The following is a 19,617-nucleotide window of genomic DNA, read 5'->3' on the forward strand; positions in this document are numbered from 1 at the left end:
ATGGTGGTGTTGGGTTGATGGTTGGACTTGATGATCTTAGAGGTCTTTTCCAACCTTAGTGATTCTACGATTCTATGATTAATAGGATAGGGTTTTTTATCCTATTAAAATGTTTTTTTTTCCAGTGTCAATTTCAGCAGATTTTTCATATAAAACACACACACACACACTATTTAAAATGTAAACCAAAATTTGATTATAAAGAACAATGGAAGAACTGAAAGTGTCAAGTAAAAGGTACTATATTCACTGAAAATGAGCATATTTTTTACAACACACAGACACTTAATCCTCAAAGCATTTCAGAATGAACAAACCTGCTTCTGCAAATTTGTCAGTTTGCTCCGGCTGAATATGATCCCTACCATGTGCTCCTTCAGGTCTGCATCTGATGTTGCCTTCATAAAAAAGCATATTTAATATTAGATCAAGAGTTTCAAGAACATTTCCTAATTACTGTAACAATTAACATGGAATATCGAAAAACTTTGTTCTAAAAGCTTGTAGCTTTTTGTTACAGAGAAGTAAGATATATAAGCAAGATCAATTTTACTATGGTTAATAAATACTTCTTAGATGTATTTACTTTCTTTCTCTTTATAAGAGGAAATTTGAGCATGAAATAAAATAATCAATAAGCAAAACAAGTGAAGTATAATTATCCAAGATTCAGCCTCTTCACATAGCTTAATACAATCACTGATTAAGTCTTCATAAAGCAGCATACGGAATATAGTTTTCAGTTTATATATTTCACAATAAAAGAAACAGGGAACACACAATTAAGTTACCACACAGCACGGGGGAAAAAAGACACTTTTACAAAATGAATAATTCAGTCATAGAAATTATTGCCACAAGGTACTGGGTAGAGCAAAACCATACATCATCTGAAAAACTAAATTACTTTCATGGAGGACAGTCCAATTTTGGCTATTAAACATGACAGTCCAGATTCAGTGACCTTGTCAGGAGCACTTCTTAAACTAATCCTTGCTGGAAGACAGGAGAGTATACTAGGTAAAAGGATACTAGTGCGGTTTCTTAATACTTTTTCTCTAAACATCAACAGAGCCCCTCTTAAGGCACAAGATAATAGGCAAGAAGGACTTTCAGGTCGACTGTTACTGCAGGTGTTAAGTACTTCTGTAACTGTAGGCATAATTTGCGCCACCATTACTACGATGTTTCCATTAAATGCATATGTTCCAATTATAATTTACTAATAAAAAAATCAATGATAATTTTTTAAAAATAAGCAATTTTGATATTTTACTTCTGTTTTGATCTGAAAATTATGTAGCATAAGACATAGGACAAATACTGAAAATCATCCTGGATCATTTTTTCAGCAAAGTATTATTGATAGAATACAAATAAATACATTGTGTACTTTTTCTTCTCCTTCTGGGGAAGACAACAATGCTTTTTCTTCTTGTTCTGGGGTTGGCTCAGCATCTCCGGAGATGAGTTTTCCAAATACCTGGAAGAAAGACAGTGACAATTAGCTTATCTCAAAGACAAACTTGTGCACATATGACATTTTACATTAAAACATAAAGCATTGAAAGTCTACGATTTATAGTAACTTTCACCGTATAACACATCGTTAAAATCCCACCTGGGATGTAATAAGTCGGAATACTCGCAGTGTCTCAGATTCACAGTTTCTTTGTTGAGCTACACTTGCAGAAATCTGGCCTGCTATTTTAATGCTTTCACCATCTTTCCATCCAAGAATTTTCACTTGTCGAACTCTTAGTGTGTTCTCTGGACCCTTCAGTTCAATTTTGATGATGTGATTATCACCCCCAGGAAGTTCACTTGTTACCCAGCCAATATGTCTTGAATCCAAGTCTACCTATTAAACAGGAATATAAAGATGGGAACTGACATTACATCAAACAAAAAGTCACCTACCTCTAATACAAACCCATCATATATCACTGGAACTAATGCAGTATTTACTATGAAATTTTCATTCTGAACAGTAAGACTAGCATGCTTAATTATAAAAATACTCAACTTCATGATTTCAGATAAAAAAATTCTCAAACTTAAATAAAATTACATATATCCATTTATTGTCTTTAAAGCCTATTAAAAATAGTGGGCTATCGATCCCTTTTATCCTCTAAGCAATAGTTCACATATTCAAAAAACCACTTTGAACTAATATTTTCTCACTACTTTTAATTTAAAAAAAAGCTGCCATAATTTATCTGAAAATATAACACACTATTATCAGTACTTAAGTTATTCCATCCCTATTCACATAAACCCCTGCAAAAGAAATCTTAACTTTGTGGAAATCAATGTCTGATATCCTTATCAAGAGATGCAGGACTCAATAATTGTAAAAAAGACAGATCAATTCTATCAAATTAAGTTTATTTTAAAATAAATATGGTTAAAAAAAGAATGTAATTAACGTTATATGATTTAAACTGTGATGTCACTACTGGAAGATAAAAAACGATAGGGTGTGGTGCCCACACCATTGCTCAGAGCAACCCGAGTGGGCCTAAATTACACTTGGCCCCGAGTCAAGTGAGCCCTCTCTCACATCCATAGGGCCCAAAGGCTCATTTATAATCAAGCTAATATTTGTTCATAGCCTCAAGTTGCGCCAGGGAAGGTTTAGATTGGACATGAAGAAAAATGTCTTTACTGAAAGAGTGGTGAAACATTGGAACAGGCTGCCCAGGGAAGTGGTTGAGTCACCATCCCTGGAGGTATTTAAAAGATGAGTAGATGAGGCACTTAGGGACATGGTTTAGTGGGCATGGTGGTGTTGGGTCGATGGTTGGACTCGATGATCTTAGAGGTCTTTTCCAACCTCAATGATTCTATGATTCTTTCCCATTTCTACACTAATTCTCAGAGTCTGCACTGAACTGTGCTGCAGCAGACAAGACTGACTTTTTTTTTTTTTTTAATATCAAGAGACAGAGGGTATGCATGAGTTAGGGTATGGTATGTTGGCATGCTTGAAGATAAAAAACCCGTTGGAGAAATGTCAGAGGACTGTTCAGCAAGGAGGGAGCAAAGGTGAATCAAGTCTTGCCTGTCTTCTGGGAGTAAACCATCCCTAGAAAAATGCCTGGGCACTGTGTTTGAGCAGGCAGAAGCAAAGCCAGGGAGTGAGCTAACAAGCTGTATGAATGATCACAAGTCCAGCGCCTGAGCTCTGCCGTGGCCTTCTTTTATTTAGCTGGATAGGTAGACACACCAAGTCAGTCTTCTCATAAAAAAAAGAATTCTCCAAGGAGGGAGGGGGTGTGTCCATCTATATCTTCTATCTACATCTATAGACTCACAGACAATACGCACACAAACTTTATCTGTCTATGTATATACACACACTCACACTTCGCTGTTTAGTATGACTGTACCAAAGTTTAGTTTCTTCAGATTTGTAACATCTTTTGGAGATGTATCTTTGCCTTAAATGCTCTCTAAGGGTAAGAGGTAGAGAAAAGCAAACCATTCCTCTGTAGTAAGACGATGCTTCTTCTTGGAGAATTTTACCACTGACTGTCAATAACCCAAATAATAAAGTTTTGAGCCCAAAATGGTAACTGCCTGCTTGGAACCTTAAATATCTTTGATGGGTCACATCAGTGTCAAAATACGAAACATTGTTCTCTGTGTAAAAACCATGCATCTGTCATTTGGCTTAGCAACAAGAGTACAAAGACTGAATACCATTCTGAACTCGAGTCTCTGAACAGAAGTCTTCAGCTACCTGAAGTTGAGAACTAAAATGGCAGGATAAAACGTGTGCTATAAACATGTATTAGACCGTGTAACTAGAAAAACTCAGGTTGAGGGTAAATAATTTTTCTCCTTCTCATGGTGTCCTACTTCTCCTCACTCTTAAGCTGCATTTCTCTAATGAAAAATGATTCCGTGAAGCAGAGAAAAGGCAATGACAGTGCAACACTAAGAAGCCAGGCATCAGAATATCTAACAACGTGTAATACTACTTAATGCAACTATTTCAGGTATATTCTGACATAAGTACCCCTAAAAGAAACCAAAACAAAGAGGTTTGTTGGACCTCTGCTATATGCAGCCAAAAAAATGACAGCAGTTTTTCAATGTCAACTGTTAAAATGTTTACCTGCTTTATTCTGCAGAGATCTTCTACTGCCTTGCCAGTTAGGAAGGTCATTGAAGTTACTTTGTTCTGCAACAGACAAGCAAAATAGGAACAAAATACTTCAACTGAGGACCATTCTGACTATTTCTTCCATAACGAGCGTACGTACGTAAGAGAGAGACAAGTTGTTTCATTAAGAAAATAAATTTAAAAAGTGATCAAAACCAAGGACAAAGAATTCCAAAGCACAGCTCAAAAAAAAAAAAAAAATTTGCTCCTTATGTGAAAACCTGTAGTTGAAACGAAGATATATTTGTAACATTACTGCACAGATCAATAAACATGAATGTAGTAAGTGAAAAGGTTGTCTCTTTCTGGCAAGGTGATACAGTTCTGAGATATTCTGTTATGGCCTATCAGTGTTATTATGATAGATCACATTACTTAAATTAACCATGTTAGAACTTCCCTATATTTAATAATTCTGTGTTTTACAAAGTATTATTACTCTGCATAGGACAAACTGAGGTGAAAAAGGTAGAAATTTTGAGGTGAGACGCAGTGGACAGTTGTACTTTGTGGTAGTCAGAAGTCTAGAAAATAGTTTGGATTTCATGAAAACTCGTTATTTCAACACGCCACTAAGAATTAAGTTTCCCAGTCTCCGGTTCATGCAAACTGCAAATTCAGTTGAATTGGTCTGATCATATTAGGTACTGCTTTCAAAACCACGGGAATTAGAAACTTAACTTTGAAATGTGAGCTTCTGAATTAGAATTACAAACTGAACCGGACAAAGAAACAGTGGTTCTTGATTGATGAATATATACAACTTTGACTATGCACGTTCAGTAAGAGGCATTTAATTTCATTTTCTTCTTACCCCAAGATCTCTGGAATTGTCTACATGAACACAAACATAACGTGCATTGATTCCTTTTACACAGTTAATTGTGATGTTTTTAGTTTTGTTTTTATCTTCATCTCCTGACTCCCAGAATGTTTCTGTAGATCCATCTGTTAAGCTACCAATCATGGCAGGTCGGCTTGATGTTTTAATGTCAACAATGCTGGTTAGGTCTTTTAGACAAACCACTATACACAGTTCCTGTGAAAACAAATGAGACCATTAAAATATCTGGTTTAAAAAAAAAAACCAACAAGCCCAAATACAGGCATTATTTAAAATTTTTAAAATCATACAGACATATCTGTTCTGAGGAATATGCTCTCTGAACTGCAGAAGAAATGTCATTTATTGGTTCAAATTATCCAGCCCTTGAAACCAAAGGAAATATTAATAGCTAGCAGCAGAATATATTAGTAAATGCCTAAATGTATTAATAAATGGAAGAAAACACTTTAAAGATATTCATTAGGAGTACTAATTTGTGCTCTTCAGAATAACAGAAGAAAAAAAAGCTATAAGCAAGTCAGAACTGGAAGTACGCAGCATTTAAAAAAAATGAACAAACTCAATGAACCAAATGAATTAACTAAATGAACTATAAGAGATCCCCAAACACTTTACTTGCAAACAAGCACTTACAAGCACTGCTCCAAAATTTAGGTTTGAGTGATATACAGGCTAAGGGACAATATTTGAACCTCCAAAGCTAAATATGAGAACCTGAATATCAGCAACAAGATCCCAAACTGAGATACATTCAAGGAAATATGACATTGTAGTAAAAAGATGGTTTAATTCAAACAGAATGATTATAGAAAGTACAGGCTGTTTACAACTGACCTCTGCTTTTGAGAGAGAGGTGTAATACTTGCCTGATTCATGACTTCAAAACCAGACTGAATACTGATACTAAAACTCTCTTCACTATCTCCATCATCAGATTTAGACAAAATATTGTTGATATGATGAAAAACATTGCTCTGGTGCAGGAACTGGTGATCAGATTGTTTGAATTTGAGACTCCAGCACCTGAAAACACATTTAGTGGATTTTGAAATTTTGAATAGTTTTTAAAATACATAACCTATCAGCAAAACGATTAATAACATTTTTGCTTCTCCAAATGTGTTCTATAAACCTTTAACTTCAAATTTTTGTAGGATCTTAAGTGTTTTTAGAATTTTAACAGCGAATAGAATCATTACTATTCAATTTGTATCTTTGAGACACATACACACGAAAAAATTCAAACAGTTTAAGGATATTCAGATGACAGATTTCTGAGCAAAAGCTATTACAATACCATGCACATACACATAGATACTACCATATTATTCAATAATACGTATTTTTTTCATAGTGGATATAGTACAGAATTTAAGAGCAAATACATTTTTCTCCACAAAGTCTTTTATACTAGTATTTATATGTATAAACACACACACATCTTTTACATATATCTTTCCTATGCATAAGGATACACACGATCCTTTTCACACAGGCACACAAAGTTGTTTTAAATTTCCATCTATAATGTTACAACGTTTCCAGCCTTCTAAGAATTTTCTTAATTTGTGCTTACCTTAAGGCCATTTGCTGTAATGCACTACCACTGGGAAGAGACATCATAAGATCAGAGATTGTCTGGAGGAGGCGATGAAAAGTGTGGGGTAATGGCTGAGCTGCTTCACCAGCAATCACTATATCTGACAGAGGATGTTCACATACTCTTGTGTCTTTCTCCTAAGATGCAAAGTAATTTGTAGGTTGTTAACAGGCTTTCAGACAAAAAGGTTAAATAAATAGAAATAAAAGTGTTTATGATATTTGGTTTAAGAATAACTGCAACAATCCTATAATGAATGGGAACTTCAAAGCAGTTCCTGTCAGAGAATTTTTACAATAGCAAGTTATACATGAACACCAAACAAGGAATTCGGAAAGTATACTACCAGATATTTCTCATGATTTAAAAATGTGAAACGTTAAATCGCAATAACTTAACAAAAAAACCCCCAAACCCAACCTCTAGAAACATTAGCACATTTCAGCTGTTAATAATAACTTCTTTGAGCAGCAAAACCCAATCACAGCGAACTTGCTAATTAAGCTAAGGTTATCAGCTTCTTTATTTCATTAGAGCTGCGAAAATAATGATTAAGGTGTGTCAGTATCAGAACGGCTGTGCATTGGGCGCCAAGTTCCACTGGGATATGAAGGTAGTGGCAGAGGACCAAAGAGGGTGGGGGCCAGCAAGGCGTGTTATGGGGAAGAGTAAGAGAAGGAGGTAGTGATTGGGATCTCTTATTTCAGAAGGCAGGGAAAGACTGATCGATGAAGGATACAAACTGTTTCCTCTGCCTCCTCAACTGCTTCGTTTTTAAAAGAAAATCTGATCCTGCTTGAACCACGGAACCCAACTGCATGCCCCCAACATACTGACATCCAAAACCAGATTCAAACTTATTATTTTAAACCCATTAAATTGTCTATGTCTATTCTTGCAAGTAGATTTCCCATGGAACTCGACTGCTTGAATGCCTAGAAATGCTATGGTCTTACTTGAAATGAATTTTAGGCACCTGCTCATCTAGACAAGAATCATCAAACCAGACATTTCTCTCTATTTTCCTGGAGGGCGTAATGTGGTAAAGTATAACTCAGCGTTTGAAGTAGGAAGCATAAGATTGAACTCTACGCTAAATATAATCAATTATTCAGAAAAAGTTCAAAGCCTAGGTATTCCCCTTCCCCCCAAGGATCCTATCTACACAGATAGCATCCTGCTCTCCCGTCTCCTCTGCGGCTTGGTAATTCTTGCATTTTGTTTTGCTTTAGCAAGGACGCTGCCCTTGAACCTACATCTTATGCGTTAAACCATACATGGTTCTAGATCCCCATCCCCATTTTTACAGAATTCATCACCGGGATTTCTCACCCTCTCCCAGTATATTAAAAGAATATGTAAAAATATTTCACATAAGGAAATGAATTCCATTTGTGGAAAAGCACCAAACTGCCTTGGATTTATTACATTGTGTATGTATATTTAAATGGGTATTGTTATCATATGATCAGACTACTGAAGGAAGATGTTGTGATTTGAATATACATCATCTGAGTGATATTTAACAATTAGCTGAAAACTGTTGCCAGTTTCTTGTATGCCATAAAATTACTCATCCTAGCCAAGTGACCAAGGGGAATTTTTTAAGTCCCCCCTTCATTTTATCAAAAGAGAAGCAGCATTCCCACCAGAATAGAAGTGGCGTATTTTAACATTTCTTTATAATCTTTATCTTTCAGTCAGGAATTATCCAAACTACAGCTAAGACAATATTTGTTTATTCTTTTATATAGTAAAGGTTATATTGGAGGCTGCCCAGCATAAGGACCAGTGGGAACACATTTCCCTCACTCTAGCAGTGCTTTTGATGTAGCAGTTGAAAATATTACAAGGCAGAAAATTGTTGGAGCCAAGCACAGAAACAATATTCAGAATATAATACACAGAGCTACTGCAAATCAGCTTTAATGGATACATACAAGAATTTGGCACACTTGAAAATAAGTAAGTAGAATTATAAATCTGCATGTGGATACAGTAGCATGGAAAAGTTGATATTCTACATAAAAATTAGGACAAGAATGGTTGCTTTGTAAACAACTGTAGCAATGTACCAGGGCTGCAACGCTGAGAAGACTCATTTCAGAACTTCTCATTTCAAAGCTGGATTAGATCTGAAGTGATAAAAATTACCCTGGCTTACTAGCAGCACTAGCATGATTTCTTGAGCTATTCATTGTGGACATGATAATGTTTTCAATCAGAGCTAAATCTAGAAGAGATTGTATGAAGATACCTTTTGGAAGAGTGACTATACCATTTTACATGCTACATTTTCAGAACTAACCATAGATTTTTCTTAAATCACTAAATTAACTATATCTAGTGTATATATAATTACTTATATATATATATTTATATATATATAAAAAAAATTAAACTAACTATAGATTTTCAGAATTAACTACAGACTTTTCTTAAAGCACTGAAAGACACAGCAGACCGAACAACAAAGCTTCTCTGAAAAATATTTTCTCTTTTCTCTCTTCTTTTTGGGGGGCAAAGAAAGAATAAAAAGCAAACAGTAAATTTTTTTGTTACTGGATTAACAATGTGCTTGTGCTTTGTTTTGTTTTTCCTGCTTTCCCATGAATACTCACAAAAACAATGCATTAAAAGACTGTAATTCTTCATCATCACAACAAAATTTGGCGATTTTAGAAGAAAAATTAATTAATCTATGACTATCAAAAGAGTTCAACTACAATTTAAGACTAAAAATTTTCATTCCATAATTAAGGTTCTGTTTCACAGAGAGAGGATTAAGGTGTTGTGGGGTTTTTTTTTGTGTGTGTGTTGTGGTTTTTTTTTAAACACATAATAAAAACATTTCTAAATTGACTACAAAATCAACAGAGATACTATATTTACGAAAGGAACGCTGAACCTCACTTACTTGTTCTGCATTTTCTTTATTTGATTTATTTTCTTCATCCTCCTCTTCTTCAGGTTCTACAGGTGCAGGAGTCAGGGAAGCCACAAAATGCCATAAAATATCATGAAGAGAAGTGGTTTGAATGACATTACAAAGAAGCCAGTTGAAAGCCTAAAATAAAATACACACAAGGAGTTACCAATTGGTTAAGCAAACCTGGAGTAAAACCATTTCTTAAACCATTTATGTAAGGAGCTGCACAGATGCTTTTGGACAGGCAAATAATAATGCAGAGGTCTTCAAGTAAGACACATTGCTCTGTACCTAAAACAGTTTATTAAAATTACAACTATATTACAGGGGACATAGCAAAGTAATTCACAAACACCATACACAAAAATAAGTTCTTTGAAAAAAGGTTTAAGGATGAAAAAGCAAAGTTCTTTTGTGTTTTCAGAGATTATTACAGGATGAGGTGGCAGCACCCCTTACTATTCAAATTGGTTAACAAAGTAGAGATCCTTTTTAATTTAGAACTCTGTAGGCTGAGATTAGGTTCTCTCGTTTGGTCTCTGCCATTGACTGAAAAAATAAAAACAATTCAGCCACTTCCAAAAAAATCAACATAGTGGGGAAAAAAGGGTTTTTAGAATTTGTAACATTCTTATACTCTTCTAAAAGCTGCAATACTTCTGCACGTTGATATTTGGAAATTTGACGGGTGGTGCTTAACAGTAGAGGTGTGTTTTTTACTTTATCTGGGAAAATCCACCTAAATTTTCACACGTTACAAATACTGGAGAAAATCCACCTATATTTTCACACGTTACAAATACTTGAAAAATACCCCATGATGCTGTATACAAGTTCAGAAGAAACTTTAATAAAGCTTAGCTGAAAAAAAAAAAAAAAAATCGCCTCAATGAGGATGCCTCCTGCAGCTTTTATTGAAGCAATCGATCTTTAATGGATCTTTTCGTCGCTCATTCACTATCTACATAACAGGGGTAGCATTCACCCATCTCGGAAGGAAGTTGTGAAATATCTAGGTATTACCAGCACCAAACCAATTCTAAAGAAAGAATACTCAGTCCAAGATTTGAAAAAGGAATGGCAAGTAAGACCAGGAAGATGCTGAGCAAATGAGGAGAAAACTGTATTCGTATAATTGATTTTTGCAGCCTTAATAATATTCTTCTATCAGAGATTTTCTACACAACTGATAAACTACTGAAGAAGGTTTACAGGCAATACTTTTGTATTCTTAACTTTTAGAGTTAATAACACAAGTGAACTTTTAGAATAGGTTTACTGCACATCACAATAATTCCTTTTTTGTTTTTTAATCTATATAAAAATCCTTTTAAAAAATTCTGAGACAGAATTTACAAATGTCTTATTTTACTCATAGAAGGTCCATTAGTACATTAATACCTCCATGGCAAAGACTCGGCAAGCAGATTTCCGTAAGGCTTGTTTCATTGCTATTTCAAGTCCTTCCAGATCATGATGCTGGATTACAAACGCCAATACTGGCCACTGGAAATTTCTCTCTCCTTTGGAAAGAGAGCTGTGGGCGGAGATTAACCGAGAAAGTTCAGGAGATGGATGTCTCAGGAGAGAGGACCCCACTTCTATTCAAAAGCATAAAAATATGCATACATTAGATTCTTTGTGCATTTTAATTTTATAGCCACAGTAAAAATAAAAAGCAATAGAGCAATTTTAGAATTGATATTTTTGTTCATTTTTTCTATGAGAAAAATGCATTAAAAAAAGCAATGTGGAAAAATGATGCTTCAACTGAGAAAGAAAATACCACCTTAACTTTTAAATCAAGCACAAAAGATGCACCACAAATTTCAGAACCGCAGTAACTCCTGAGTTGTTCTTAAACTAATCCCGTGCGGATTAACAAACAGCCAATGTTTATTAATAAACAGAAATAAAAGCCATTACATGTATTTATAAAAAATTATATTTGTCTACAGTTTCCAAGAAGAACTGCAAATCCAATGCCATATCCTTGGCTATTTTTTCACTGCTTCTGGTGTCTGTGCTCTTACCTGCATCTCCACTGTTGACTCGTCTCCTAGGGATTGCCTTTACACGTGCTGGCAAAATTGAGTGCTGTTTGTCATATTCTGATGCAACAACTGAATATGATCTTTGAAAGACTGTACGCTTCGCAAGATCTGTATCTGTTATTGGACTGGTTTCCAAACTACAAAGAAATCAGTGAAGTTATAGACCCATTAACGAATATATAGAGAATACTTGAATTATATATAAATATTAAATAAAGACACATGCATTTCCTAATGACAATGCTACTACTGCATGAAAGTTTGTCTTATGTACCTAATAATTGTTTAAATGCTGGAAAAGAAGGAACATGTATTAGAATTACACATGGTGAAAAAGCATGCAAGTGCTTTATAAACAAATGTAATGATGTACATGTTAAGTTCCAAGAATTTAGGTATTTTTTAGAGAGAATACAAACATTCAGATCATGCCTGAATTGAAGTTTCAGACCAAATTTGCCCCGAGAATGCACGTGAAAACATCTATGGAGTGGAATTTTTAATATGCAAGCCAACTGAAATTTAGAACTTTATGTGAAGTAAACATTTCTAACATCATTAGCCTTAAAGCCAATTTTCAATTGCTACGGCTACGCCTCTGACATGTTTTACTCCTTACCTTCAGTGGACTTCTTACAGTCTGCAGAAGAACTCCCAGTTTATGCTGTCCCTATAGGCCTCAGGAGACCATGGTGTCCACAGTTTTAATAAAGGAATATACCAATACGATGCACTCTTAAGGAGTTTTGTTAGAAAAGTTCTATTTCTGAAAAGACTACATTGTAGATTGTAGTATTCCAATAAACTGTTTTTGCAGTCAGTATAAAATAACAGATTGAAATAAAAAGATTAAAAGCAAGTTTTCTCTTCATTACATCCTCATCATAATATGAGGAATCACTGTTTGACATCTGAAAACACCGAGCATCTAAGTTGATTCTGGACTATTATTAAGTAACAGTAAGAGCCTTTTTTTCCCTGGCAAAACAAAAAATTCTGTAATTGCTTGAATTAGGTCATAGTAAACTTAATGAGATAAACTGGCTTAACCTGACAGAAACCATCTAGCGCTCTTGGTCCTAGATAGCATTAAGTTATCATTTCTTCAGTGACATTTTAACTTCCCACAGAAAGAAGCAGCAACATTTGCTTTGAAAAAAAGTAAGGTAATGAAATTCCCTCCTGTTCAAATTTCCCTTTAAAATGAAACCCTGAAAGGAGGATATCAGCTACTTCGTTTCATAAAGGCCGTTAATCTGCACTACAGTCAGTTGTGTTAAAGAATAGAGACACAGGGGAAAAAAATTGCTATATTTTCCAGGAGTTCGCAACAGCTATGGTCCTTGGACCATTGCTCTTTAGATCACTTCTTCAGTTCTGCAGTTCTGGAGATTCTGGAAAAAATGTATTTGTCTCTACAGGAAAATAAGCAGGCCTGGAGTAAGGGCTATAGATAAATTTCCCTGAGGTATGCTAAAAATCCTTATCAATTTCTGAACAATTTTTTTTTCATATTTAGGTTGTAAAAACAAGACCTTTCTAGAGAGAAGCAATTGGTTTGCATTACAGTTAAAAGTTTCACATCTGATTTGCAAACTTGCATTGCTAGCGGTTGAAAATACACCTGATACGCTATGATTCACTGAAGATATTTTTCTAACTACAGCTTTGTATGTTTTTGGCTTTTTTGCTGCCATTTCAGAGATTGATCTGGGCTGATATCATACTTTAGCTACTTAACTACAGCAATGTTCTTTTTTTTTTTTTAAATTGGTGTTATGCTAATGCTTTAGCATTTGTATGTAGTACCTAGAATTACAAGGAAGTACCTTGGGGGCATAGATTTCATGTTACTCTCTGGCTCTTCAAAGACATTAGGGCTTGCATCAGGAGTAACTGAGATGTACGGTGCAGGTACTGAAGTTGAGCGTAGGTACCTCATCTCATCCTGGAAGAGGTTGTCATCCTGGTACCCAACAAAATTTTCATGATGATGCCTACATCAAATTAGATTTTTAAATTAGGATTAAGGATTACAAGTTCCCGAAACACACATACACAAAAGTCCTTTGCCAATACATTTAGTCAGCCAACGCTATTCATTTACTCCTCACCTAATGCATTTAAGCTGGTTGTGACTCACAAGTGTTAGTGGAAAATATAATGGCGTTTTCAACCAACAGGGAGTGGGGACCACTCTTTGCTATCTTCTAGTATTTTCATCAGGTATTTCCATTATGTATTTTAGGCCCAAATGTCTATCCATCATAAACATGAGACACTACAGTGAAATCTACTTAGAAATACCAAGTAAGCATAAGTCTTCTGGTTTCCTTCTTATTATTTTGAACTGTGAAGAGAGAAGAGTAGCACATATGTCTGGTACTAACACACTAAGTTAAACTCTTCAAGAAATTCTAAATTCTTTGGACAGAAACTATACTGTTGTTAAAAAAATATTTAGCATCCAAACGCTACTCAGGTTATATTTGACCCTTGGAGCAAATACAATCTAAGAAATTGAACAGGATAATGGAAACGGAAAAGAAAGAACAAGATCATAAAGAACTAGGAAAGTTTTTCTGTGTAAGTTTTAGTTTTGTTTATACACATTTTATCCAACACTATAAATAGATGAGTATTAAAATCAATATTCATAAACTTTCTTTAACTACCTTGCTAAAGTCTGTAGATAGAGACATGGCATTTTAATGGGAAAGTCTTCAGAAATTCCTTCTTTGACACTGGGAAGTTGAGATTGGAATGCTTTTGCAGGGTGATAGCAGAGGATACTGGGCTCAGCAGCACTACTTAGCGACAGTAAATACAGTGCATTGGCTTTAATCACTTGATGAGCTTCCATAGTTGGCAAGGCACGGGGAGTCTTAACTTGCATTGGTTTTCTCCTAGACTGTTTAATCTAGAGAAATTAAGAAAAGGTATACTTAAATTATATTACATCACAGGAAAAGCTGACAATGTCACTTGTACTAAAGTTGCTTGATTCTTCCTGTTATAAAATGTTTTCTGTTACAAAATGGAACTTCTATTATTTTCATAACTTTGCAAACTTTTAATAAACAGCTGAAAGTTTTGATGTTTGTCTCAGGATGAATTTTGCATGCAAAAAGTTTCAACAAATTACTTAAATTATATTACATCACAGGAAAAGCTGACAATGTCACTTGTACTAAAGTTGCTTGATTCTTCCTGTTATAAAATGTTTTCTGTTACAAAATGGAACTTCTATTATTTTCATAACTTTGCAAACTTTTAATAAACAGCTGAAAGTTTTGATGTTTGTCTCAGGATGAATTTTGCATGCAAAAAGTTTCAACAAATTTAGTTTCAAAAATAAAGTTAAATCAGCATTGCTCTGCTTATCTTAAAACCTCAACATATTTGTATACTTTAAGCCAGAATCTGAAATTGGTCATGGAAGACCAATATAAGAACACCACCTTTCGTACTATTCCCATTAAAAATTGCTCTAGTTTGCCCAGTGTTTGGCATCTGTATCCAGTAATCTGGATGACTAAGATCATTAAAGTAACTATAAACATATAAAGTTAAAACAGTACTCATATTTCAGTAAACAAATAAAACAGAATTCAAAGATAAACTGACACATACTTTTAAAAATTAGGTACCACATCCTATGCTGCAGTTGTATTGGGATAAAAAAATAAAATTACTTTACAAATTTGAAAACACTACTGTCTGAAGGGAAGAAATCTGGTCAGAAGTAATCAGCAAAGTTTCTATCTTATTATTTCAAACCTATCAATGACATAAGCAGATATTCCAAAACCTTCCAAAATTCTGAAATTCCAAATTTTTTAAACTGGCCCTACCTTATTTTCAAGTTGTGAACACAGTACTGTTAAGCAGACAGAGCGCTAAACATATGAGAAACAGATGAAAATACCTTCTCTCTTGCTGCTGCTTGCTTTTCACGGAGATATTTTTCTCTGCATCGATCACAAACCAAATACCAAGTGCTTCCTCCAATACCACCATCGCCACAATTACCAGCCCATCCTCCACAAAAGTGCCCAATGCTATTATAACCTTGGCCACCTGCATAACGGCCACAACCTACATCGGGGAAAAAGATGAAAAAAGTTATTTCAAAAGAAGGATTATTATTATATTATTTATTATACTATTTATTACTGTAAAAGAGGGATGGAGAGGGGGATGGAAGACGCTTGTCTTTTCCTGGCCTAATTTTCTCCTCTTCTCTATCTCTGAACTGATTAAAAAACAAGGTGCATGTCCATGTGTCCCAGCAGTATCCAAAGAATCCAAACGTACTGTAGTTTTCAAGTTTTTCTTATGAACTTGTCCAAAGCGTCAACAGCTCCCTACTCAGACAGCTAAGTGATAGTAAGATCAGTATTAAATGTTAGCCAACATTATCTATAATTTAACAAACATAAAAAACCTACCCCCATCTAACAAAGCTTAAAAGGGAATGAAGTGCATTCCTTTGCTGATTATTGTTTCTCAGAAAGATTCAGGGCATAGATAATTGCTGAATAGTAAGCCTCCTTAATTTTGCTTTAACTTCGTGTACAGTGCTAAAATGAGCGCATACGACATCAACCTGAACTTCACTAACTGGCAAAATAATTATATATAGCAAATAATAGCAAACACGGAAATTATTTTGTCTTTAACAAGGCTACTTATTACTAGCTATATTGTAGCTAATCCCTTCTATTAGTGATCCCTTTTCTAAAGAAAACACAACTTATGTATCTTTTGAACTCAGTTGACTAGCTAAGATAATGCCTAGCTAGCACTGATTTACCTCATTTTCCTAAAATTAGACAAACTCCTGAAAAAATTCAGGGACCCACATAAAGAGACAAAATAGCAGACTCGGGTTGTATTTTACAATACAAATTGTCTAGAGACTCTAACTGGATGGGTTGTGTTTTTTTTTTAAGATACATTTTAAACAAAAAAAAATTAAGTCACTGATACCCAGTGCTGACACAGCAGATAAATAAAAGTTTTCTACTATTCACAGTAGAACAGTAATAGAAAACTTTTGGCAACATAGAAACTCTAATTAACCAATCTCATATTTTTGATTTTATTTCCAATTTTCTCAGCACAGTTTCAAGTCCTAAAGTGTAACAAATGGCACGTTTCTGAAGAGCTACTGTAAAGTCAGCTCATTGTTTTGGCCTTGTTTCAAACAACTTTCTTCAGCATCTTTGAAAGCTCAGATCCATAACTACTTAAGATTACTTACACAAGCATGTAAATAATTTGTGAGCGTGTCTAAGTTTTAATTTAGCTTATATAGTGAACTGTGTTAAAATGTTAGACAAGACAGCCTGACGTACTTTCGTAACAGTAACTAATACCAAAATGTGTGTGTGCAATACATTTTACAGATGGACACAGGAGTTAAAAAACATGTAATCTTACCTGGATGAGCTTGTCTCATGTGGTAAGTCACTGGATATGGATGGGATTCTCCACACAACTCACAGATGGTGTCTTTTTCAGGTCCTCCCACTGCAAGTTGAGCCATCTCGCCAAAAAGATTTCCCCTTGGCCTAGTCTCAACCTTTTCTTTTTTCTTTTTCTCTTTTTTGGTTTTCTTATTATCTTTGTCACTTTCCTTCTTCTTTAACACTGCACAAGAACCAGGACTTGGAAAAATCATGTTTTGGGAAGCTGCTTTAATAGTTGCTAAAGAAATATCTTCCCAGAAAGCTACCAAGTGCTGCAGTGTTAATGGAAGAGGAGACTTGGATTTCATCGTGTGATGACTGGATGTTTCAAAGGAGGTAGTTTCAGTTTTTCCATCCTCACACTTTTCATGCAGAGGTGGTTCTTTTAACATTGAGAGGACTTTGTTTTTATTGATGCTACCCATTTTAGATATATCTGGTCCATGAGGTGAGATGTTGAACATGTTAAGAGCAGATGATATTTCCAACGAATGTCTATTTTTCAACTTTGTTTCTTTTTCCTCTGCAGGCTGTTGAGTAAGGCTGCTTCGTATTGGTGCATGCTCTTTGGACAGTTCTGGATTAAACTTCAAAAAAGATGAACAAGCCATAGCATCATGAACTATTCCTTCATGCCAAAGAAACGCAGCAAATACAGCTCTAGCACATTCTGCAACGGAAGGTGACATTGCTTGCTTGGCAGGCTCTACGGGCTTGGAGCCATCTCCTTTGAAAAGAAAGCTGGATTTTTCCTTTTTGGGTCTTGTGTGCCTACCAGCACATTTACGGCTCACTTTTGGAGATGCTCTCATGTCTTGCTCATCTTTCAGTGGTGCTTTTCCTATGCTGAAATGAACTTTATTAGAACCATCATCCAGACTTCTGAATTCTGTGTTGTCTTCACAGGTGCTATCTGTAATGCTGTTAGTTTTTAAAGTACTTGAAGTACATACTTCAACAACCTCACTATGAAGATTTTCTTGTACGACATGAGGGGAAGGAGCTCTATTTTCAGTTTCTGTAACAGGTTTTCCATCTTTTGCAATAATTTTTGGTTTGGGTGAAGTGGACCTCCCCCTTAAGGGTTCTGTTAGTGGTACTTTCTTTTTGCGAAGGGTGTCCGGATCTAATGTGTAAGAATCTGATTTGGATCGTTCTCGAGGAGGATCAAGCTTTGTTTTTACAGGGGATGAAGCTTTCTGAGGTAGAGTTTTGTCATGGGGTGATGAGGATCGTGGAGAACTAGCACCAGATCTAACGGCTGTAAGTGTCTTTGTCTTTGGAGAAGACGACCGTGTTCCTGGCCCTGGAGATTCAGCTCTCAGACCAGTAGTTGTTCTTCCATCGGTTTTTAGTGTTTGCAGAGTGTTATGATTTGGAGACAAAGATCTGCTGTGAGAGTCTGACCGCAATTTTGCAGCATCTGATTTCAGCATAAGAGACTCACTGGCAGATAAGCCTTCTGTATTCCTGGGTTTTTTCTGGTCAGCAGCAGCTCTATTCATTCGCACATCAAGCTTCGGTGACCTGCAGTCAGCTCTGTGTTTTGACGACATGTCTGATTTTCCTGCTGGAGAAATTGGTCTAGCAGCTCCTGTGAAATTCATTCGGTCACCTGTTTAGTATATTGTATAATTAAATTATTATGTTTTGACAGTGATACCTTTAATAATACAAAAAAAGGATTAAACATCTGAACACAAGATAAAATTCAAACACATGCTTCTGTTCAAGTCAAAATGAAAAGGAATATAAAGGGATTTTTTTTCCCCTAGAATATTTTCAATACATTTCTTCTCCCAAAGATACATACAAACAAGTGTTAGGAAATATTTACAGAGAAAACACTGCTATGGAGGTATCAAAAGGCACAGTTAACTATTTCCACAAAACACTAATACAGGAAGCACAATTTACATTCTTAGGTAAAATGCCAGGAGTTAACTAAGTTTACCACAGTTGTAACAGAAATCAAGGATTATTTATTTATTATCTCTATGTGTGTCAGCCTGACTGCAACAAAGGACTTGCAGAAAGATCAAATGTATTACCAGATTTATCTTCTTTAATGCTCAAAAGTCAGGAAACGTAGGAAGTAAATACAACTATAAGGCAAATTGGTTAAGAGACTTACAAATATGCTTAAAATGATTCACATTGATAATCTGAGGTGTCCACCTTTTTATGTCCACAAACTGTCAATGTTCTGCTACCAGAACACAAGCTACTAAAAGAAAAAAAGAAACACCTTTTTCAACCACTAAGCTAAACCATCAACTCTGGTCTATGATGTCCTTTTATTTTGATGCAGTAATTTATTATTCCTATGCATATTGACTTCATACATGTATCAATCCACAGAACTATAAAAACTATGGGCAGCTTAATATAAATACATGCAAAACAAGTATATGCAAATAAGTACATTAAGCAGTCTGCTTCTAATGATGCTGTGAACACACTCAGTCCCTCTTGCAGAACTGTATTTTGAAAATTAAGGCAAGCAATGTTGAAGTTACTGGCAAGCAATGCAGCAATC

At 35.1% G+C, this 19,617-nt stretch overlaps 1 protein-coding gene across 1 annotated transcript in view; it reads right to left on the minus strand.

Moving 5' to 3' along the window:
• MYCBP2 (MYC binding protein 2, E3 ubiquitin protein ligase) overlaps nucleotides 1–19,617 on the minus strand; it is a gene marked incomplete at its 5' end in the record, with an annotated part of 194,066 nt that overhangs the window by 23,319 nt on the left and 151,130 nt on the right. The window contains 14 exons of the mRNA XM_009281730.1: nucleotides 318–398; nucleotides 1,394–1,483; nucleotides 1,622–1,861; nucleotides 4,127–4,192; nucleotides 4,989–5,213; nucleotides 5,888–6,044; nucleotides 6,598–6,758; nucleotides 9,539–9,688; nucleotides 10,952–11,151; nucleotides 11,584–11,741; nucleotides 13,434–13,601; nucleotides 14,280–14,524; nucleotides 15,533–15,702; nucleotides 17,050–18,693. Of these exons, the coding sequence (XP_009280005.1) occupies nucleotides 318–398; nucleotides 1,394–1,483; nucleotides 1,622–1,861; nucleotides 4,127–4,192; nucleotides 4,989–5,213; nucleotides 5,888–6,044; nucleotides 6,598–6,758; nucleotides 9,539–9,688; nucleotides 10,952–11,151; nucleotides 11,584–11,741; nucleotides 13,434–13,601; nucleotides 14,280–14,524; nucleotides 15,533–15,702; nucleotides 17,050–18,693 (3,755 nt within the window). The remainder of the gene's footprint in view (nucleotides 1–317; nucleotides 399–1,393; nucleotides 1,484–1,621; nucleotides 1,862–4,126; nucleotides 4,193–4,988; nucleotides 5,214–5,887; nucleotides 6,045–6,597; nucleotides 6,759–9,538; nucleotides 9,689–10,951; nucleotides 11,152–11,583; nucleotides 11,742–13,433; nucleotides 13,602–14,279; nucleotides 14,525–15,532; nucleotides 15,703–17,049; nucleotides 18,694–19,617) is intronic.

This window comes from Aptenodytes forsteri, unplaced genomic scaffold (assembly GCF_000699145.1).
Source record: "Aptenodytes forsteri isolate BGI_AS27 unplaced genomic scaffold, ASM69914v1 Scaffold51, whole genome shotgun sequence".
In the NCBI taxonomy this organism is placed as follows: Eukaryota; Metazoa; Chordata; class Aves; order Sphenisciformes; family Spheniscidae; genus Aptenodytes; species Aptenodytes forsteri.